Source organism: Paramisgurnus dabryanus, chromosome 7 (genome assembly GCF_030506205.2).
Source record: "Paramisgurnus dabryanus chromosome 7, PD_genome_1.1, whole genome shotgun sequence".
Classification (NCBI taxonomy): domain Eukaryota; kingdom Metazoa; phylum Chordata; class Actinopteri; order Cypriniformes; family Cobitidae; genus Paramisgurnus; species Paramisgurnus dabryanus.
Genome location: NC_133343.1, coordinates 30,993,906 through 31,017,500, shown reverse-complemented (window position 1 = coordinate 31,017,500; position 23,595 = coordinate 30,993,906). Strand labels below are relative to the sequence as shown.

The 23,595-nt window shown below is 37.2% G+C and overlaps 2 protein-coding genes across 8 annotated transcripts in view; one reads left to right on the top strand and one right to left on the bottom strand.

The window, feature by feature from the left end:
- Positions 1 to 1,411, top strand: part of ncoa5 (nuclear receptor coactivator 5) — an 8,822-nt gene extending 7,411 nt beyond the window's left edge. For all 4 annotated transcript variants that reach the window (XM_065279467.2, XM_065279466.2, XM_065279468.2 and 1 more), the window contains one exon: positions 537 to 1,411. In XM_065279467.2, the coding sequence (XP_065135539.2) occupies positions 537 to 1,129 (593 nt within the window). In that variant the 3' untranslated portion in view covers positions 1,130 to 1,411. The remainder of the gene's footprint in view (positions 1 to 536) is intronic.
- Positions 1,412 to 6,747: 5,336 nt separating this feature from the next.
- Positions 6,748 to 23,595, bottom strand: part of slc12a5a (solute carrier family 12 member 5a) — a 141,581-nt gene continuing 124,733 nt past the window's right edge. For all 4 annotated transcript variants that reach the window (XM_065279462.2, XM_065279463.2, XM_065279464.2 and 1 more), the window contains 16 exons: positions 23,432 to 23,489; positions 23,178 to 23,352; positions 21,604 to 21,722; positions 21,214 to 21,312; positions 21,017 to 21,136; positions 18,888 to 18,992; positions 18,462 to 18,630; positions 18,025 to 18,220; positions 15,463 to 15,632; positions 15,140 to 15,271; positions 12,593 to 12,700; positions 12,364 to 12,489; positions 11,671 to 11,861; positions 11,213 to 11,227; positions 10,998 to 11,131; positions 6,748 to 9,519 (listed from right to left, as the gene is read on the bottom strand). In XM_065279462.2, coding sequence (XP_065135534.2) covers positions 9,428 to 9,519; positions 10,998 to 11,131; positions 11,213 to 11,227; positions 11,671 to 11,861; positions 12,364 to 12,489; positions 12,593 to 12,700; positions 15,140 to 15,271; positions 15,463 to 15,632; positions 18,025 to 18,220; positions 18,462 to 18,630; positions 18,888 to 18,992; positions 21,017 to 21,136; positions 21,214 to 21,312; positions 21,604 to 21,722; positions 23,178 to 23,352; positions 23,432 to 23,489 — 2,009 coding nt within the window. In that variant the 3' untranslated portion in view covers positions 6,748 to 9,427. The remainder of the gene's footprint in view (positions 9,520 to 10,997; positions 11,132 to 11,212; positions 11,228 to 11,670; positions 11,862 to 12,363; positions 12,490 to 12,592; positions 12,701 to 15,139; positions 15,272 to 15,462; positions 15,633 to 18,024; positions 18,221 to 18,461; positions 18,631 to 18,887; positions 18,993 to 21,016; positions 21,137 to 21,213; positions 21,313 to 21,603; positions 21,723 to 23,177; positions 23,353 to 23,431; positions 23,490 to 23,595) is intronic.

The following is a 23,595-nucleotide window of genomic DNA, read 5'->3' as shown; positions in this document are numbered from 1 at the left end:
ACTGAGAGTTTATGTGGACGAGAGAGAAACATAACCTTTACACCTGTAATATTTAAATCTCTTTAAGTCTCTTTTGTCCACTTTTGACCACTTCTGTCGTGATTACTTTGAGAGGAAATTTCTGAAATAAGATCGCGCAACTTTCACACGCTTGCAAAATGAAACTACGCGGAAATCAGCCGCTTTAATTTTATCAATGAAAGGCTAAAAATATGGACAGTACACCATATGTAGATTATTAATGAAGGGTCAACAAGCTCTCTGACTAAATATAAAAACATCTTAAACTGTGTTTCTGAAGATAAACAGAGGTATTACGAGTTTGGAACAACATGAATCCTTAATGACATTATTTTCATTTTTGGGTGAACTATCCCTTGAAAAGATTTATCGAACAAAGAACTGAAATATCGCCTAATACATCGGCACTGCAGTATATATGTGTTTATCGCTAATAGTGATTAAAAAATGCTAAACTCTTAACATAAGGTTTTGCTTTTAAGTTACAATGATTAAAGTGTTTGATCTCTTTCTAGGAACACTCCCCACAGCTGTCACTCACGATCCCATCCAGCCAACCCAAACTCTAAGTGCTCCTTCTCAGCCTTCATACATGCATACTGCCCACCTGCCTTCCGCTTCTGCCCCAGCCTCCGCCACCAACAGCCAGCAGCAGCAGCAGGAGCTCCAGGCCAAAATCCTCAGCATCTTCAACAGCGGCGCAGGCTCTGCTTCAGCTGCCAGCTCGGCCCCGGTGTCCCAACCGCAGGGTTACACTTCCTCCCTCGGCCCTCAGAACACAGGGATCCAGTCGTCTCTGTCTATGGGAGGCATGCCTAAAATCTCTGCAGTACAGCCACCGAGCATGATGAGCGCTCGCCCTGCCCTGAGACCACCAGGCAGCCGTATGCCGGGTCCACCGAGGGCGACATCCGGCGCGGGCACCGGGATTAACTTCGATAACCCCAGTGTTCAGAAAGCCCTGGATACGCTAATTCAGAGCAACCCTATTAACCACTTAGTGGGCATGGGAGGAGTGGGTCAGTCGACCAGACCAGCCCCTCAAGGCATGGGCGCGGGGATGGATCAGGGCCCGTCACCCATTTCTCACTATTCACGTCATTACTGAAATCTCACAACAGATAAGTCGATGTTGTTCTGAAGTATCGTAAATTATTTTTTGTTGTGATAAGAAACCTTGATTTCAGTGAAGTCAGAGTTGAAGTCATAATTTCAGGTTTTACGGTTTGTTTGTTTTTCTCTTCCATGTCATGTTAGATAAAAAGGAGCATCATTCGTTGTGTTAGGCTGCATCTTGTAGACAGGAATATTTTTGTTGTTTTATAAAATCTGCGCAATGTATATAGATGCTAACTCCTGACTTAATAAACTCATTTTTAAATAAATACAATTTGTTGTCTCCTTTATTAAATGGACGTGATTCAGAGCACCATCTTGCAAACAGATCTACAAAATAAACTAGACCACAAATGTAAACTACTTGAATAGTTTTAGGACAGCTGTGGTGAACTTTTTTTGATCCACTTCAAATGTTGACTTGCATTGACTAGTATTAGTATTTTATTTAAGCCGTGTTGTTTTCAAATTTTTTAAAGGGGCCATGTCACAAGACTTAAAGATGTAAAATAAATCTTCGTGTCCCTGTAGTACGAATGTAAAGTTTGAGCTCAAAATATCATAGAGATAATTTATTAAAACATTAAAATTGCCACTTTGTAGGTGTTAGCTGTTTTGGGTGTGTCCTTTAAAATGCAAATGAGCTAAATGGCAGTGCCATGGTTGGATAGTGCAGATTAAGGGGGTTGTATTATTATAATCAGATCCCCTTCTGACATCACAAGGGGAGCAACATTTCAAATATGATCTTTTTCAGATTTTCTAGATTAATAGAAACCCTGTGGACCCAATTATAGCACTTAAACATGGAAAAAGTCAGATTTTCATGATATGTCCCCGTCTACACTAAAATCAAAATGCAGATCGGTCCTGTGAAAAAACAGCACTTTACATTAAATGGCATTGAAATGAAAACTTGATTGAGTAATCTGTAATAAAATGGTTTTAGTTTATTGCATTTTGTGCTGACAAATCTATAAAATGGAATGAGAGTTCTGCAGAAGCCATAGAGATAAAGCATTTGAAGATAAATCTACATTATTTTCTTTATGTACCATGAAACACAATAGATAATACTCATTATTTATCTTTTCTTTTCAAAATATCAAACTTACACGGACACAAAAAATAAACACCTCAATACTATTTCTGCTATATTTACAGGACACCCGGTCCTTTCCTGTGGTCCCAGATCTATTGCGTGTACATCATTGTACACGCATTCACACACACACAACACACAGAAACGCACTACATATGATCATATACATCAGAGAGGACAAAATAAACTCATTTCAAATGTGAATACAAAAGGTTTTCATTTCCAACAAATCAAAAACAAGCCTGAGGGTTTTTTTTGCATTTTGATCTACAATTAATTTTGCTTTCATTCGGAAAAATTCAAAACAACATGATTGCGTGGTACTGGATTTGTACAACAACTCTATAAACATGTTAATAAAGCAATAAGCCACATAAAGCCATCCCAGACTTCGGACAACTCTGGGCCGGATCTGTGTCGAAGTCAGAGGATCCGGTGCAGATTCGTCCTGGAGTCATCTGGGATACATAACAGTGTTTTTACCTGGCTGTTCAAGGGCAAGATATAAAAAGTAACTAATTTTTATTTTTTTTTAAATATAGTTTGTTAAACCAATAATAATTAAATAAGGTTTTCTTTATTTTAATTATTTTTAATTTCATTTTAAGAAAACTTGATTGAATCATGTTGAACTGGTGTACATAATTAAATTACGTAGATCAAACAATTTTTTTAAGAAAAATCATTTTAAGAAAATTTAATACAGTCATGTGCAACCAGAGATTTTTTTGTGTGTGACCAGCACATCAAATCAGAATTTAAAATTAAGATTTAAAATGTTTGTAAATTTTTTGCACCATAAATGTAAACATCGAAAACAATGTGTTCACTACATCGCAACACAAGTAAGCACTGTAATGCGGACTGTTACAACAAATATTTCTTTTGCAAACTTGCATTAAACATAATGCACATTTTCAGCTAATTAAATTCTGCAATAAATAACCAATAAACATCGCACTTTATAGATCTGTAAACATAGCTGCCAATCTGTGTGTTTAAGGCATGAGTACGAAACCGATATAAATAATAATGTTTTTACTTCAAAAGGCAGGAGACCCTCAAGCTTATTTTTAATTTATTAGAATGACACTAAAGACATTTCCAGATTAACATAAATATACTTTGGTAATCGGTTCATGTTTTTTTGTTTTTAGATAAATTAACACAATAAAAGCAAAATGGTCTCATTCTTGGCTAAACTAGTAAAAATCAACAATTTTAATCAATCAACATTCATTCACACTAAAGGCTCCAAAGAAACTTTACAGCAAGAACATCAAGCATCTTGTAAAAATAATGCATTTACAATGAAAAGAACTGGGGTGAACATAATACTGTGTATCACAAAACATTTATATATATATATATTTATATATAATTTATCTGTTTGTTCAGGATAATGTGCATGCGTTGAACAAGACAACAGATCTGGGTTCAGGCTCTATTTAAACAGCTTCACATGGATTTGCTTGAATTGAACATCTGGACCCCTAATAAGAGCTCAGCAACATAACTGAAGGTACGGTTTACATCTTCATGCACTGCAGTACTGTACTGTTTTTACCACGATTACTGGAATGTTTCGTGAAATAAATACAAGCCTTCATGTGATCACAGTTACAGGGCTACACCCTTAAAAACAAAGCTCTCTGAACCAAACAGGATTTTGCAGGTGGAGAACCGGTATAAAATAGTGCTTTAAAAAACTCACGGCAAAGGCCTTGGTAACAGACTCCAATGGACCTTAATGCTCAACCTTCTTAATAAGGAGTCTATTCTGGACTTAATTTTTTATAAAAAAAAAAAATGAAATTTTGTGGTTGTTTTGAGACCATGTTGGATGTTTTTTGAGCCCTTTTTGTTTGTTTTAAAGATGTGTCTGTTTGTAAGAGAATTTGATTTCTCTTCTTGCTACACACGATTCGGGTATTCATAACCATATAATGTTGACTAAAGGAAAGAGAAACACTGTCAGAGCCAAAGCCAGTTGTGGAAGCGCTTGTTTGTAATCTTTAATCAATATCGATACGATCAAATGTTTCATACTGTGATCACATTTCAATACAGTGCTCAGAGATGTGGAAAGATGCAGTGATGTCAGATGTGATGGAAATGATCACATCGATTCAGTGATTTGTATAAGAAATATATCTTTTCTTTTTTCTTTTACATCTACGTATATTCTTTTTGTCATTTTTAATAAATGAAACGCTAGAAATTCATGCCAAACAAACAGCATACACACTGACATTTGTACAGCATAATAAAATCAATATATTCAGGTAGTAATTTTACTGCAGAAAAACAAATCTATCCGGTCTGCAAACCCATCACAGTAACTTCCAAAGCTTCTAAATTCGTTGTACCAACCAGTGTTGGGGGTAACGGATTACAAGTAACACGCATTACGTGATATTACTACTTTTCTGAAGTAACGAGTAAAGTAACGCATTTCTTTATAAATGTACACATTAATATTTGAGTTAATTAATTCAAGTTTAGTTTAATTAATTCAATTTAAAAATAAAATATTGTACTGAATTAAACTGAACATATTAACGTAGAATTATACACTCTGTGTGCGGGAACAGTTTGAGTCAGAAACGCCAGAGCTTGACATTTTTGTGATCATAAAAAACTCCTGCAAGGCCTGAAAGAGATCAAGCCTCAGCCAAATAAGAAAAAGTAACGCAAAAGGAACTTACAAGTAATGTAAGCATTACTTTTCACGAAAAGTAACTAAGTAACGCAATTAGTTACTTTTTGGGGGAGTAACTTATTATTGTAATGCATTACTTTTGAAAGTAACTTTCCCGAACACTGGTACCAACCCTGCTCCTGTAGGACCCCTTTAACATTTTGGATGATGTTAACTTTACCATCAAGTGTGTTAGATTATAAAGGCATACAAAACGTGTTGGGATCCTTCAGGAACCAATGTTTTAAATGACTGCAGTACACACTTTTGCCACTAGAGGCATTAGCGCTGATGATCTGGAATGCTCAATTTTCTGACGCGATATTGTCACTACGAACGTGTAATTCTGTTTAAAGTGCATTTCTATCTCAGCCACCATAGAACAGATGTGACGCACACTTCTCTATCACACTGATGAACTACATGGCCCATGTACAAGACCGTTTTGAGAGAAGCAGACTCGTGGGCAAAAACAAAAAATGTCAATTTAAATACGCCGTGCGTACTAATATCCATCAAAATCAATATTGCACATAACCACTGAAAACAAAAAGTTCATACATCATTTTTGTACGATGTACGACAGGAATGAACAACCGCTCAGCTACAGCGATATTATATACAAAGCCGAAAAAAAAGAGATCAACTCGCGCTATTCTAACCAACATGATTTACAAGTACTAAACCACCACATGTAAAAACGATATATATACACACATCATCAGACATTATGAAAATAATTGTACAACAAATTCTCCAACATACATCATGCAAACAGGAGTAAAACGACACGCATCGCAAGTGAAGGTGTAAAAAACATCTCTGAACAAACTAACCATGGTTTGTTCTTGAAACAACACCGAAGGCTCAGTCTATGCAGGCAGTACTTTGTTGAAATGTTTTTCAATGCATGGTTCAGTGCGCTATAAGTCAACATCTTAAACTAAATATGAAAGCAATGAAACATGATAACGATGATTATGATGCTCATTTTGTTTTTGATTCAAGCGGCAGTACAGGTTAATTCTCGGCATTAACCCCTCCTCGTGTTAACTGTGTAAACGTATCTTTAAATATTAAATATCTTTCTCTCTGTACACACACAATCTAAGTCAAATCTATTAATACATAGCAGCGGCATTCATACCCTATGAGGTTTTCCCATATATATTTAAACATAAAATAACATCATCTGTTATTTCGTAAACTACTGTATATACTTTCTTACTAGTGATATAAGTTATATTTCTATAAATATTTAATATATATATATTTATATAGCTAATGGTATTCTGCTGTGAAACTGATGGAAAAAGATATAAATAGCTTGTATTTCTACAAAAATAAATAATGCAATGAATATACACGGCAAAAATTACTTTCTTACTTAGTACTTATGTCTTATTTTTTGTATAAAATATCTAAATATTCTTAAATCAAGATGCATTTTCTTGATGAGCAAACTTACTTAAGAAAATAAGTCTAGTTTTAGACAAAAATTTGAATTTAAGTGAAATTGCAGTTGTAGCCTAGTGGTTAGAGTGTCGGGCTTGTAACCCGAGTGTTGCCGGTTCGAGGCTCACGACCGGCGGGTTGCAACTGTGGTGCCCTTGAGCAAGGCACCTTAACCCTAATTGCTCCCCGGGCGCTGCAGGGATAGCTGCCCACTGCTCCGGGTGTTTGTGTGTTCACGACTTGCAGTGCGTGTGTTCACTATTCACTGGATGGGTTAAATGCAGAGGTCACATTCCAAGTATGGGTTACCATACATTGGCAAATACTCACTTCGCTTCGCTTCACTTGTGCTTAAAACAAGCAACAACAAAAAAAAGGAAAAAAAAAAATATATATATCTGCCAATTGGGTAAGAAAAAAAATCATAAAATGTTTACTTTTTTCATCAACACTTAATTCAAGAACCATTTTCTTAGCCTATTGGCTGATTTTTTAAAGCACAAATTCTCTTAAATTTAATTTTTTTGTCTAAAAACTAGATAATTTTGCTTGTGAAGAAAATTCATCTTGATTTAAGAATTTTTGGATATTTGTGCTGAAAACAAGACAAAAATAGAAGAAAGTCATTTTTGGCAGTGTATGAATTCCCAATTTTACAATATACCTGTGCAAAACTAGTTTACGGCCTAAACTCTATATTTATCTGGATTTCAGCCAAAATTAAGGCTACAGATGATTTTAAAGAACCAACTTAGCCAATGAAACATTTGATTTTCTCATTTGGCTGATGTTTTAAGCCCCGTGTCCACCTGAGCGTTTTTCCTGCGGACGGCGTACGTCTTCAAATGTTTCCAATGGAAGCGCCAGACTTTTAAATATGCCAGCAGCTCGTCATTTTTGTCCGTGCACCGAAAGTTTTCAACTTGGGGAAGAACGCTGTGGTCGTCAATATCACTTTTCACTCAGCTGCCCAATCACAGTAAGGGGGAGGGATGAATACAACACCAACCAATCAACCGCCGCATCATACAACGACTGATAAACAAAACAAAGTATCATAGCAATCAAAGCACTCGTTGGCATTTCAGTCGCGTATAAACGCTTTGGTGGACACGGGGCCTTACAGTAGGACTGCATAGAGTTTAAATTATGTATGTTATTCGATCCATTATCAAATCTTTAAAACTTTTGCATCATTCTTTCAAAAACAAGTAAGTCTATTGCTGCACTAAGTTTGTGTCAGAATTACCATTATTACTAAATTAGATTTTATTCTGTTCATGTCTTTTACTAGGATATCACGTGGGTTTTATGGGAGTTATCATAATATTGGTGTAGATGCATGTGCATCTTAATAACAACAGCAAAATACTACGACTCTTGAGTTTTTCACAAATCAATGGTAATTCTGACACAAAATCAACTCGGCATTGCAACAATCTACTTGTGTTTAAAGTGGATATGGCATCAGTAACATTTCACATTTTCATTTAAATGGCACAAGTGAAATCTAAATTTGGCAACACGATCACATTCTAGAATATTTATACGGTATAACTCCATCACGGACAATCTAATAGATTTGTATAGATTTAACCTAGATCTAGATACTTTATAGATAATAGATTTGTCTGTAAACGTAACAAACATAGACAATTTCTTTTTGCAAAACAGGAAAAAATGGCTAACTTACACATCACTTGTTTACTCATTCATGCAAACATGCGCAGACACACATTCAATAAATCGGACGACTCATTAAATCATTTGTTACACAGTGGCTGTCAGTGCAGGTTGAGTGCTTGTTGGGTAAGAGGAAGTTTGTTACCGTACCGTTCAGTACGATACTTCAATCCACCGTAAAGAGAAGCCTGTAGCCATTCAAAACACCATGACCCTGCGTTTCTTCACCAGAAGCTTCGGTTATTTCACAATAAAAATACTACATCGATATCTAATAATACCTTATACACTATTTACACGAATCCACTTCTGAGTGGTGCAGTAGTTTCTTTTCTTTCACTAATAACAGTGCTGTTAACACTGATAGACGGCCCTTCTTCAACGCTTTGCCGTCAGACAAAGAGGCGCACAGCCTTCCAGCCTCATTTTTGGCACATGTTGTGACTGTAGTTGGCAGGGAAATAGCTAGTCACTTAAAAACAAACAGGAACACGGAAAACGAGAAGGTTGATCAGACAAAACGCATGCAGATGGAAAGAAACTATGACATAGTGCATAGGAATATACCCATTTATAGTCAACATGAAATGGCATTCGCCAACCCGTTTCACTTCCGTAATGTGAAATCTTTCAAAGTGAAGCTATGCGAGAAGATTTGGGATTGAAAGTTGAAAAACTTGCTGGTTGGAGGAGAGGTTTGGAGGCATCAGCCGAAACTGAACGTTACATTAGAGGCCAAATACTTTTTGAAAAATTATGAAAAGATTAAGAAAGTAAATAGGGTCAATTATGATTTCATGTTGACTTTGTTTACATTTTTTTAAGTTAAAACTTCTGACAGGAATAATATTTTCAAAGGTTGTCAAAGCAGCAGGGCGGAGATCAGTCTCTATCTACCACAGCAAAAATGTTCTTCAACGCTCGTCTGTCAAAGTCTTAATCCATCTTCTTGACTGTTGCATGTTCTGTACCGCATCCTCCTCCTCAAAATAAATAATAAACAATGACTAAAACAATCAAGCTAAACCCACTCACCTCTCCTGATTGGATGAGAGTGGTGATTGGCGGATGAACGCAGTGCACAAGGAGGAAAGCTACAGATGAGGGGCATTGACCAAATACCCACTGACATCAACAGTGCACCTTCATAAAACAGTAAAATGTGAACGATCGGTCCTCACAGAATGCCAGAAGGCCAATAAGGGAACAGGTTGGCCGAGCAGTCATGAAGGGAATTCTGGGATATTGCTTGGGCCACACTGGGGGGTTTGTTGGTGTTGGATGGTGTAGGGGTAGTTTTGGAAAGAAGGGTTGAAAGCAGATGGGGTTGGGTGATGTAAGGTAGTTTCCTAAGAGTAGATGGTGATGACTTCGCGACCGCCACCACGTACGAGGAGGACCCGGTTCAGACCTTCGGTTAGAACCTCCATGAATTCCATGTCTGATTGTTGGTGAGTTAAGGAGACAAACTACCCACAAACATGTAAACACGGATCCAGACAATACATATGAAATTTCTACTGCATATAATCTATGAAAACAAGTTTAAAATATCTACAAGAGCTATTTTATTTGCCAAAACAAAAGGACACTACTTTAAAAACTGTATCCCACAATGCAATGCTTTCTACGGTGCACCATTTTGAGAAAAAAATGTACCACATGCAAAAGCAACAATCGTTATTTGATCAGATTGCTAAAAGTTAATATGCAATGTAAAAAACATCGTAAATAAAATCCTACGTTTTTTTTTCAAAGTGCATACGTGAGATTCATAGAAAATACATATGCACAGAAAAGGCGTGTGCGCTTCTTTTTTAGATGTGAAATCAAAAAAAAAAAAAAAACGCAAAGAATGATCTTAAAATTGTGCGAAACTGAACAGAGATCTCCGCGTTGTAAATAATGTCTATTTAATGTTATTCACATACAGCAATTACAGCAATCGATCAAGCAAAAGTCTGTACGTCTGCTCAGTCCCTAAGTGTTTACGCCGCGGCCGGCATATGTTTTCAAATCTTTCCAATATAAGTGCGGCGCTTTTAAAAAACGCCAGCAGCTGGTGGGTTTTGTCCGCGCTGAGAGTTAAAAAAATATTCAACTTTGGGTGAAAAGCTCAGCTCGTCAATGTCACTTCTCACACGGCTCTCCAATCACAGTGGAGGTGGGGCGGGACAAATATCACAACAACCAACTGCCGCATCGTTCAATGACCGATAAACAAAGCAGAAGTATCATAGCTCCAAAGCACTCAGCTGAAAAAAGCTAATAAGCACCTACAGTCTGCGTCCGCCTGGCATTTTTAGCCACGTTTAAATGCTTTGGTGTGAACACCCCTTAACATAGCGCAAAGCACCCTGATCTCACAAAAATTCATATATATTTTAAGAGTTGGCTAATTCGTATGAATTCATACAAAGTTAATCATGCAAAAACGTACGATTCTCATGAAAAAAAAACAATGAAACCCAACCCCTAACCTCGCAGCTAACCCCAACGTCACAGGGGTCAAGGCAAATCGTACAAAATCTATGAATGTGGACGTATGAATTAACTCTTCCCCCGCATTGATGAGTTATCGCACCAATTAAGAGAAAACATTTGCATAAAAAACGTGTTCCTGCAGAATTTTTATGTTAATCTGCAATACCGCACTCATACACTAGATGGCGCACTTACCCAATTTATAAAAAAACTAAAGCCAAAATGTTGTTTACTAATTTTAAACTCTGTGTATGTTTTAATAATCGTTCTGAATATGATATCTAACAAAATTCCTTCACAAAAATAAAACTTTTTCAGGTTTTTGCTAAATTTTTTTATGTTGTCGTGTATTTTTGCGTACTCACACTCTACGATCAAATCGCATGCTTTATAAATCAGGGCCCAGAACACTAGTACTGGATTATGATAGGATACAGTTCTCATCACCGGTTCTGTTTTTCGGTGGTCCGGGCATGTTAAGCAGGACTAGTTTGGCTTCCTGGGATTTCTTAACGATGACTTCATTCAGTTTAAGTGCAGTGTGCATGCGCCTCACGTTGAACTGGTTTCTAACAGCAGAAAGATCAAAAATTAGCACAATTTATCAGCCATAGTGTGCATACAAATGTGTATTTCTCGTCTATACTTACAGATTTTCCCACTCGCTGTAGCATGACAAAGAAACAATGACAAATGTGAAGCAAAGCACATTCGCAAAACTCAAACAGTTGGGTAATTAAAATGTGAACACACTATACTGAATAATCAAATCATGCGGTTGACAAAGCTTGCGAGACTTGTTTATCTTCTTGAATTTTAACTTTATACTGCACTTTGAATATTACTTTCTCCCTAAGATGAACTGCTGTATTGTTCCTTATGAAAATTAAGCATTAAGCAAAAAAAAAAACATGCTTACTGTAGTAAAACCATGGTTACCACAAAAAAAAACATGGTTCATTTTCGTGAGTGTTTCTCCTTATTCATAATGTCAGCTGTCAATTGAATTAGATGACAAGCTCATGTAATAAATCTACATTTGTGGTCATTCTGTTTTGCAATACAAGTGTGAACACAGCGGCAGATGAAGCAGTTTCACTCCACTTACGGTTTCATGTTAAATAGGTCTTTAAAAGCCTCCGGTGTGGTGGCTCCGGCTGGTTTTGCCTTTTCTCCATCACACTTAGTCTCAGTCCAGGTCATCTGAATGGCCGTGCTCGGGGTCTCGGCCTCTGTGGCGGGGGATTGAGGGGTGGCCGGGGTGGGGGGATTGGTACTCTTATCATGAATGAGCTGTTCCTGTTTTAATGAGGAAATAGGAACACGCTGAGAAACGGGGCAGGAAAAACACATACGCATGTGTGGAGAATATCAGGGCAAAAGACAAGAAAGACAAATACAAAGTACAAACCTTTCATACAAGTTTTGGCATAAAAATCCACACACTAATATAGAAAGAGTAACGTGATCTCCAGGCTTTTTTCAGTCTCTTTTGAACCAAGTGATGGGAGTTTGTGGGGTTGGGAACACTAATATTTGCTTTTGGAAACTTAAGAATTACATTTAAATAAGCTTTTTTTGCATTGATTATAGGATTTTTTATTTATATCTAACTATTTGATTCATATACAGCATTAATACAAACAATGAGTCAAATCGGACATCTTTTTAAAGTGAAATTGAAATATAAAAGAGTGCGACTGAGCTGTAATGTTGCTCAGCACATGCAAACTAATATCATCTATTTGTGCTAATATTTGGAGATTCAATTAAGAACGATCAATGCGACTACATGTGATACCTCCTCTTCTGGTTTCACTTCTTTACTGCTGGCCGCAGGTTCCTCCGTCACGCTCAGCTGTGTGGTTACAGCGGCCGGGTTCTTGCGCCGGATGGACCCACGAGAGCTATCGGTGATGCTCTGAATCTATAGGAATAAATCAGGAATATTAGGGGCAAACCGGCCTCATAAGTCACCACAGGTGTTTGCGTCTGTTAATCTTGTGACTGTTGTGTAGATGGAGCCGTACCTCTCGCTCGCGCTCGGTCTTGGTGAGGTTGATCTGTTTGAGGATCTCAGAACGCTGCTCCATCACCAGAGTTTTCTCATACGTGTACGCCGATATATCACTGTCATGCTGAAGACGAGAGATTCATTGAGAAACAAGATTCAATGCTTTATCACCATAATGCCAGCATGAATCAGTGGTTCAGTGTCTCTGTTCCCTACCTTCAGGGAATGAGGGTTACATCCGTAACTGAGATGTTCCCTTTCAGTCGGTCACTTCGACGTCACGTTGATGACCGAGGAATTGGGAATTAAGGGTAACCTGCCAATTCATCTGTCATCAACATGACGTCTGCGTTCCCTACCTTCAGGGAATGAGGGTTAAATCCGTAACCGAGATGTTTCTTTTCAGTCGGTCACGTTGATGACTGAGGAATTGGGAATTAGGGGTAACCTGCCAATTCACCGGTCATCAACATGATGTCTCCGTTCCCTACCTTCAGGGAATGAGGGTTACATCCGTAACCGAGACGTTCCCTTTCAGTTAGTCACGTTGATGACCGAGGAATTGGGAATTAGGGGTAACCTGCCAAATCATTGGTCATCAACATGATGTCTCCGTTCCCTACCTTCAGGGAATGAGGGTTACATCCGTAACCGAGACGTTCCCTTTCAGTCAGTCACGTTGATGACCGAGGAATTGGGAATTAGGGGTAACCTGCCAATTCATCGGTCATCAACATGATGTCTCCGTTCCCTACCTTCAGGGAATGAGGGTTACATCCGTAACCGAGACGTTCCCTTTCAGTCAGTCACGTTGATGACCGAGGAATTGGGAATTAGGGGTAACCTGCCAATTCATCGGTCATCAACATGATGTCTCCGTTCCCTACCTTCAGGGAATGAGGGTTACATCCGTAACCGAGACGTTCCCTTTCAGTTAGTCACGTTGATGACCAAGGAATTGGGAATTAGGGGTAACCTGCCAAATCATTGGTCATCAACATGATGTCTCCGTTCCCTACCTTCAGGGAATGAGGGTTACATCCGTAACCGAGATGTTCCCTTTCAGTCAGTCACGTTGATGACCGAGGAATTGGGAATTAGGGGTAACCTGCCAATTCATCGGTCATCAACATGATGTCTCCGTTCCCTACCTTCAGGGAATGAGGGTTACATCCGTAACCGAGACGTTCCCTTTCAGTCAGTCACGTTGATGACCGAGGAATTGGGAATTAGGGGTAACCTGCCAATTCATCGGTCATCAACATGATGTCTCCGTTCCCTACCTTCAGGGAATGAGGGTTACATCCGTAACCGAGACGTTCCCTTTCAGTCAGTCACGTTGATGACTGAGGAATTGGGAATTAGGGGTAACCTGCCAATTCATCGGTCATCAACATGACGTCTCAGTTCCCTACCTTCAGGGAACGAGGGTTACATCCGTAACCGAGATGTTCCCTTTCAGTTAGTCACGTTGATGACCGAGGAATTGGGAATTAGGGGTAACCTGCCAATTCATCGGTCATCAACATGATGTCTCCGTTCCCTACCTTCAGGGAATGAGGGTTACATCCGTAACCGAGACGTTCCCTTTCAGTCAGTCACGTTGATGACCGAGGAATTGGGAATTAGGGGTAACCTGCCAATTCATCTGTCATCAACATGACGTCTCAGTTCCCTACCTTCAGGGAACAAGGGTTACATCCGTAACCGAGATGTTCCCTTTCAGTTAGTCACGTTGATGACCGAGGAATTGGGAATTAGGGGTAACCTGCCAAATCATTGGTCATCAACATGATGTCTCCGTTCCCTACCTTCAGGGAATGAGGGTTACAACCGTAACCAAGACGTTCCCTTTCAGTCAGTCACGTTGATGACCGAGGAATTGGGAATTAGGGGTAACCTGACAATTCATTGGTCATCAACATGATGTCTCCGTTCCCTACCTTCAGGGAATGAGGGTTACATCCGTAACCGAGACGTTCCCTTTCAGTCAGTCACGTTGATGACAGAGGAATTGGGAATTAGGGGTAACCTGCCAATTCATCAGTCATCACCATGACGTCTCCGTTCCCTACCTTCAGGGAACGAGGGTTAAATCCATAACCGAGACGTTCCCTTTCAGTCAGTCACGTTGATGACTGAGGAATTGGGAATTAGGGGTAACCTGCCAATTCATTGGTCATCAACATGACGTCTCCGTTCCCTACCTTCAGGGAACGAGGGTTAAATCCATAACCGAGACGTTCCCTTTCAGTCAGTCACGTTGATGACCGAGGAATTGGGAATTAGGGGTAACCTGCCAATTCATCGGTCATCAACATGACGTCTCCGTTCACTACCTTCATGGAATGTGGGTTAAATCTGTAACCAATACGTTCTTACAGCTACCTCAAGATCAATCTGGTTTTAAGGAGGATTTATTTTTTCATCCAAACCCACAAATAAGAAAATAAATCTCAGTCAAAGACACCGGTAGGTGCTTTTGTGGTAAAGTGTCTTTATGAAGAACAATGATCAGATGAGGTGAAATCACAGGAAAGAAGAAGATCAAAGGCCGTCTCACCATCTCAACCACCTCAACTGCTGCATCTATACGCAGGTGATACAGGAAGGTTGTGAGATCTTTCTTCATCTGAATGCTGTTATCATCCATCTGGGCCACGGTGAAGATACGCATCTTGCACTTCCTCCATACCTACAAAACACCATTCACAGATCTCAACAACAACATTATATCACAACGTGAATCAAATCCACCCATTTACTTAAAATCAACCTTCCAGAGCTACTTGACTTCTCTTAAGCAATTCTTCTATCCAGGTTTTCTGGACAACCACATACTTGCAATAAAGAGTCAATAGTAATAAAAAGAGTTCAACGATGTACCTTGTGCTGACGGAGGAGGAAGGGTAACAACATCAGCATTCCTCCATCATGTACAATCCACCAGACGTCGATGTGTCCCTCAGTAAAGCGTTCTCCATTGGATGGGAAGGCTGAGATGTTCTTGGGCACGAGCAGAGCTTTACTGGCAGCAGTGGTCTCCCTCACCAGCTCTATAATGAAGAACATTACATTGTTTTATACCATGGCTGTTAAATGCTTCATTCTGATTGGTTGAGAAACATTTTATGGGTGTGCATTATTTTTCAGTAAACGCACACCTATGAAGTAGTTCCAGGTCTGTCGGCCGCATTACAGTTCCATATGCCACTCTCTCTCTCTCTCTCTCTCTCTTTCTTTTGCTCTCTCACTTACTCACCCTTACGCTCTTTATTGCTCGATGTAAAATGACGTTTTGTAATGAGCAACGGAGGCTTTAAATGCTAGGAAAATAGTCCTACTCACAAAAGCATTTTAAGGTCAAAACCTGTCAAATGTCTTAAAATTAAACATCCGAAGAATGTCGCAACCGTGATATTCTTGGAATAATTGGCTCTGGTCTGTTGAATTATAAAAAATATGCACACCCACATGGTGACATATATCCGAGTAATGCGGCTTCTGAAACTAAAAAAAGTTACGACTGGAGTTGAATTCGTCAATTGAGAATTGATTGGACCGTTTGAAGTTGGGTCATGTTGCTATTTGCTAATCGCTGCGATCTTTTCACGGACCCTATCTGCCTTACCTTATGACTGGAAGTAAAGAGAGATCATTTCGAGTAGGGAAGGAGATTTGTGTTTTTAATTACAGATTATGGGGGACATTCATTTTTAAAAAAATATTATAAAACGGCTCGTTCTGGTTCTTCATTCTGATGCTGTAATAAAATACCCCCGTAAACCCACGGTTCAGTCCGCATTACATAAGTATCACTGCGCCACTGTTGCTGCGTACTGAATTATGAAAATAAACACCACAGTCTTTAATCATATTTTTATTTTTCTGCATTTGCACAATTATGGCGATATCCAGATAAATTTCATAGATAGTGTTAAGTCATTTCGTCAATAAAGAGAAAACGTTCTCTGAGTTGTTTTTGTCTTAAATTGATATTTCCGCTATTATCCACTAGATGGCAATCTTACCCAACTTAAAGACTGACGCATTCACTCGACACAACACCGTTGTGGTGGATTTAGCGTGACGTGTAAGTTTTGATGGCTCTGAATCTGATCTCTTACAAAAGTTCTTCACAAAAATTGAATTATCTACGCTTTTAGCTGAAAATAACATAACTGATAAGAGAACAAATGAAGGTAGGATTAAACGTTTTTTTTTGTTGTTGTTGTTGTTGTTATTGTTTGAAAGCGGATGGTCTGTTCTTTCATTTGATATTTTATGTTTATTTAAAGAATTTTTTCTGTAAGGCATTAAAATAAAACTGGGTGGCAACTTAAAAAAACACTGGCGAGGAAAGAGTTAAGCATGCTTCCAAGCATATTTGATCATCACTTCAACAGTTGCACGATATGAGTGTTAATGTATAAATTAAATTACATGAATGTTGATTTATAAAATAAACACCACAGTCTTAAATCATATTTTCATTGTGTCTTTGCTGCGTCTGTGTTGGTTGTAAACTGCGCTCTGTTGCAGCCACTCTTGATTCTGAGGAACTACTTTGTTTGGTGGAAGAGTAATATTTTTACTTATATAATTACAGCTTATTTGTGTTTTATTTTATGAAATCCTGCTATGTATATGAAGTAACCGTTTTATAAAAGCAATAAGTCCCGCAAAGCAGTGGGGTTACAGTACATTTTATAACGCTTCACATCGTGCCTAACAGCGCCCCTTAGCTGTTATAAAATGCACTGGTAACCCACTGCTTCTTGGGACTTATTGCTTTAATAAAAGTTAATTTAATTTGTGAAAAAAATATCACAACATTTCAAAACAAATGACATTTTTTCATTTCAATTTCATTGCGACTTTAACATAAAATGTCAGTTTTTTCATCCTGAAATAAAAAAATATGTTGGTACAATTATATTTTGTTTATAAAACTACTTTCAAACATTTAAGCATACGCCTTTAGATGAAATGAATAAGAGATCTCTCCAATTTCTCCAAATCAGACCAAAATAATCTCTTATTTTATATTACCAGCTGCACATACGATGATGTCAGATTTACAGATGAACATCTGTACTGTGAAAACCTGCACCTGCTCTGTCTGACACCTTCAGATAGTCTTATATTGACTTCATAGCATTGAAGAGACATCACGCTAACACCTGTGATGTAACACATTTAACACAGACTGAGAATCTATGAGGTAAATCCGTAATGTTTATCTCAGATTTTTTTTTTTTTTGAATCGCAAAGCCCTGATAATTTGCTCTCTGATAATGCTGGGGTTAAGACTAAAATCTTGATTATTAATAATAAGACTTTTAGAAAATGAAGGTTTTAAGAGTCAAATCTAAAATAAGTTGGAGACTTTAAAGTCCTATTTTGTTGATGACCTCATTGATTTCTTTTCATGGCTCTGTTACTCACCAATGAAGTTTCTCCAGATCCGATGGTCTTCTAACTGTTTCCAGTTACGTGGCCAGCTGGTCAGAACCGTGTTGTGTTGAAGACCACCCAAACCACCAGCCTGAACCAGATGTGAGGTGGCATCTCTCATGTTGGAGGAAATAACCACCTGACAAAATCCTTTAACCTTCTCTGCCTCCATGAGCTTCCTTAAAGACTGAGAAATCAGATAAGAAAAATAAAGTGAAAAACTATTTCATTACAACAACAACATGCACATTACAATACAATGTAAAAAAAAGGAACTGTTTCAAACCTTGTGCGCCAAAAAAAAAACTGTTTTTTCCTGTTTTCTGTGTTTTTTCTTTATGCAACATTTTTAAAAAGCACTATATAAATAAATTGGGACTTCTATTCTAATAATTAATTGTAATTAATTTCATTTCTGTTCATGTCACCTGTTCAGTCTGCTGGCTCTGAGCATAGTTTTCGAGGTATGTGCCCTCCAGCGCCGTTCCCACGATAGTCAAACCCTTCCCTGCCTTCAGCTGACTGGTCAGAGAGAGCAGACGAGGCTGTTCAACATTCAGCTCGGCGTCCATACTGACCAGGACCAATATTTGAGGCCTGTAAAGAGAGAGATGTGACAAACATCAACAATGTAGTTCTATTACATGTCTCACAATCTGTCAACCTTAAGCATATGTGTAAAACAAAAAAGAGAGAATGCATGAGAATGCACATAGTGATAAAAACATATGGCTTGAATGCAATGTTTGGATAAAAGCATCTATGCATGAATGTAAATAAATGTATTTAGCATTTTCTTTGTTTTCTATTCATCAATATGCAGCATGAAGATATGGATTACACGTCACACCCACCTCCAGTTTTTGGTATGTGGAGGTCCTTCTTCTAACCTCATGAGGGCAAATCGGGCGGCACTGAGCGACAAACCTCTTATTCCATCTCCCCATTCCTTTTCAGCCCTGTCAACACAAACAAACACATTAACACAAACATACTTGATACTAAAAAGTTTTGTGAATGAAAATGAAAATGCACAAACCAGAATCAGTAATACCCAAGAATTGGAAAGGACTCTACAACTAACATTTATTATTTATTTTATTTAAAATTTCATGTGCGCAAATATGAGGAAGAAACAGCGTTATGGATGTGACATTTCTGAATGCTGCAGAATATATAAAAAAATAAAATGCTTGAAAATTTAAACCGAAACCTTGCACTGATATTTAACTCATTCCTCATTCATTACCTCGTCAATTAAGAGAAAACATCTGCATGAAAACAAAACATGTTCCTGATGAGGTTTTACGTTAATCTGCAATACCGTGATTATTCACTAGATTACCCAATTTATAAAAAAAAGCAAAAAAGTTATTTATTAATTTTACACTCAATGTATGTTTTGATAATCGTTCTGAATCTGATCTCTAACAAAATTCCTTCACAGAAATGCAATTACTTCAGCTTTTTGCAAATATTTTTTAAAATAAAAATACCCATATTTAAGAGTTTATAAACAGACAAAAAATACAAAATAATGACAGGATAAAAGTTTTTTTTTTTTGCCTGTTTTGTTTGTTTATTGTTCGTTTGAAAGCAGAGGGTCTGTTCTTACCTTTGATATATTTGTATGTTTGTTTATATATTTTTAGAAGAAAATTTTCATGGAAGGCATTTTGTGAAACTTGCACAAATTTTGTGAAATCAACTTTAAAAAAAAAATTTGGCCGGCGGGGAATGAGTTAAGCCACTGAATCCAGAAATAATTCCTTTTTTGAATGTGTTTAAAAATATTTTGCGATGTAAAATGAGTGAAGTATGTTGATGTTTTAATTAAGTTATATTTACAATTAATGTTTTTTGTCTTGCTTGTTTAGAATTTCTTTTGTGTATTATGTGTTTATGTGAAACTTTAATGAGGCCGTCTTTGCCAGGACTCCCTGGAAAAAGAGATTTCTTTAATCTCAATGGGACCTTCCTGGAAAAATAAAGGTTAAACAAATAAAATAAATAAATATTGACATCCGAGATATCAGTATGGTTATTTTTTATTTTATTATTTATTATTATTATTTTATTTATTTTTTCATGGTAAGGTTTACATTTGCATATTGGAATTGTTCAATTTTTCAAATGCAAAAAACCCCCCAGCTCGACCTGATTTTGCCAAGTGAGAGATGTCCTCAAGGCAACATATTGCATTGAACCAAGGACAACATTTTTGTAAATAAAACCTTAACCCACCCCAAACACCAACCCTAACCATGACTGAACCCTAAAATTAGAAGAAAATGATAAGTGAAGACAATGGTATAAAAGCAGCTAATCCAGGTTGTAAGTTTAAACTTAAAACAAACTTATTTCTGAAATGTGATTGAAATGTTGTCCCAGGGTTATAACAGTTGGAGAGCCAACAAAATGTAATCCACATGCAATGTATGGGATAATGGTGCGGCACACCACTGTTTCAGACGTTTGTCATGGAATAATACTTAATGTTTTAATTACTATATGTGATATAAAGATGGAAATAAAGATGCTACACAATGCTTAACCCATAAATGATTTTAACATTTTATGAATTCTTTTAAGAACCTTTGCCTTTAATGTTTTCTTGGGGAAATCAAAAAGGTTCTTCTATTGCATCTGTAGTCAGTATACTTTGGCATTTACCACAGCGTTTAAAAAGCGGTATGACAGTAATCTATTCAACACAAAGACTCGTATAATCCTACAAAATTTAGTCACTCTCCTTTAATTTCCAGTGTGTTGTAGGTCCCTGTTCAGCTTGACTTTAAACATCCTTTCCCGTTTCAAAGAAAGACACTAAACCAATCAAATCCTGAACTGATTCCAGTCGTCGCTGAGGGAGGAGGATTATGATAGATGGGAAATCCTCACAGGTCAAATGGCTGAAACTCAATTTTAATCTATCTTCTTCAAATCCCCCCCACCCATCCCGTCTAAATCACAATCCACTCACCCTCTGAACTCGATATACTTGTAGATACAGCCAGCGATTCCCATGGCAACAATAGCGTAGTACCAGGAACAGATGAACATGAGGGACAGACAGAGACTCATGCCGAGGAACGACAGAGTCCTTTAAACAGAAAGAAGCACGTGTTAGTAAAGCTACACATGTTCACCACTTTAAATAAACTCATCAGGTGTGCTCACCAGTGGTAAAACTTAAAGCGGGGTCTCCAGTTTGGCGTTCTGAGCAAAGTCTGAACAGCACAGGCCAAATTCACAAACATGTAGCACATGAGAAAAAACCTACAGCGGCACGAAAAAAAAAAAAAACAAGCACATCAGAAACGAGTGCCTTTGATTGTGTGTCAAATCACAACATGAAGTACAGAGCGAACAAAACTTTTCACACTTTCACAAATGTATGAATAGGATTGCTATACGTACTAACATATGAAACATTTTAAACATGAAATTTTTTTTGTGAAATGTTGAAAATATGTTTTTGCTTGAAAGTTTCACCCTGACAATAGTTTAGAAGAATGAGATACTAGTTAAAAAATGGATTGCTGGATAAATCATGGATAGATTATTTACATGGAGAGAATTGGAGCGACGGAATCGAGGGAAGCGATGAGAATTCCACTCTCACAGATACAAGCGGTCATGAGCAGCGCCCAGGTGGGCTCTCCATTCGCTTTCCCATGACCAAAAACCTGTAATTCATACACACCATCAGTTAAACACAACATCACATCGTGAACTAAACATTTTTAACAAGTTACGGGCTTTTGCAGGTGTTTTATGATGGTTATATATGTGACCCTGGATCATCATTTCATCATTTGGTCATTTTTTTATTATTTAGATTTATACTAGAGATGCACCGATTATTTTTCAACCAATATTTAGACTGATATCTGCCGATAGTTTTGATTTATAAAAGAGATGCATTTGTATATATTATATTATATTATATTATATTATATTATATTATATTATATTATATTAATATTATATTATATTATATTATAATATATTTTTTCCACTGATAGCCGATTATTCAGACTGATTTGAGATTTATAATAGAGATGTATCAGTATGGTAACACTTTACAATAAGGTTCATTAGTTAACATTAGTTAATGTATTACCTAACATGAACAAACTACTGTATGAGCAATACATTTGTTCCAGTATTTATTAATCTTTGTTAATGTTTGAAATAAAGCTTTTGATGTTTGTTCATGTAGTTCACAGTGCATTAACTAACGTTAGCAAGATTTTAATAAAGTATTAGTAATTGTTCAAATTAACATTGACAAAGATTAATAAATGCTGTATAGGTGCACTTCATTATTAGTTCATCTTAACTAATGTAGTTAATTAATGTTAACAAATTAACCTTATTGTAAAGTGTTACCGTATATTATATTATATTATATTATTAATTTTTCCACCGATAGCTGATTATTCAGACTGATATCTGCCAATACCGATAGTTTGGTGGTTATATTAACTTGCATTAACTAAATTCTGAAGATATTTTTTTCTGTATGTTATTCATTCATATATAATGACCATTAATACTGAACATTAAACTAGTGATGTTTCTTTAAATTTTCTATACACAGAGCTCAAATTCATTGCATTTTTCTGTTCTCTTTTGATTGACAGGATATATCGACCATGATTATCGGCTGTTTTTAAACTATCGGCCGATAGCAGATAGTGTGAAAAATAGCTTTCATCGACCGATACGGACTATTGACCAATAAATAGGTGCATCTCTAATTTTTACGTCATCTGAATGCTGAATAAAAAAAATTCCATTGATGCATGCTTTTTTAGGATTGGACAATATTTGCCTGAGACACAACTATTAGAAAATCTGGAACCTCGGGGTACAAAAAAAATAAATCCCAATATTAAGAAAATCGCCTTTAAAGTTGTCCAAATGAAGACCTTAGCAACACATGTTAGTAATGATAAATACATTCTTGATATATTTATGGTAGGAAATGTACAAAATATCTTCAAGGAACATGATCTTTACTTTATCTTTATTGCGACAAACGTACCTATGTGACTTATGACTGGTTTTGTGGTCCAGGATCACATATCTAAACACAAGAAAACTGTTTTCATGTATGTATATGTACGCGCACTTACTCTAAGAAATGGCACTATGCCATCTCGTGCTATGGCCTGTAAAAGACGAGGAGCGCCTGTCAAGCTTTGAAGCCCCGCCCCACAGGTAGAGAAGAATGAACCAATAACGATGACCCACGGTGACGGCCACGCTAACGTCCCGATGACCAGATTACCTCTGACAGCCTCACCAAATCTAAAACACAGTTTAAAATCCTCTCATTTACTCATAAAGATTTCAATTCAAAGTAGATGTAAAGTAGAGACACACATACTTATCCCGCAGAACTGTTCCTTCAATACAGGAACCAAACAGCAGCACACTGGACATATCTGAATACTTCAGTTAAAGAGAAATACATGAACAAAGGCGTTGTAATCCTCATTTTTATCTTTAATTAGTATTATTTTTTCTGAATAACTGATTCAGAATAAGTGG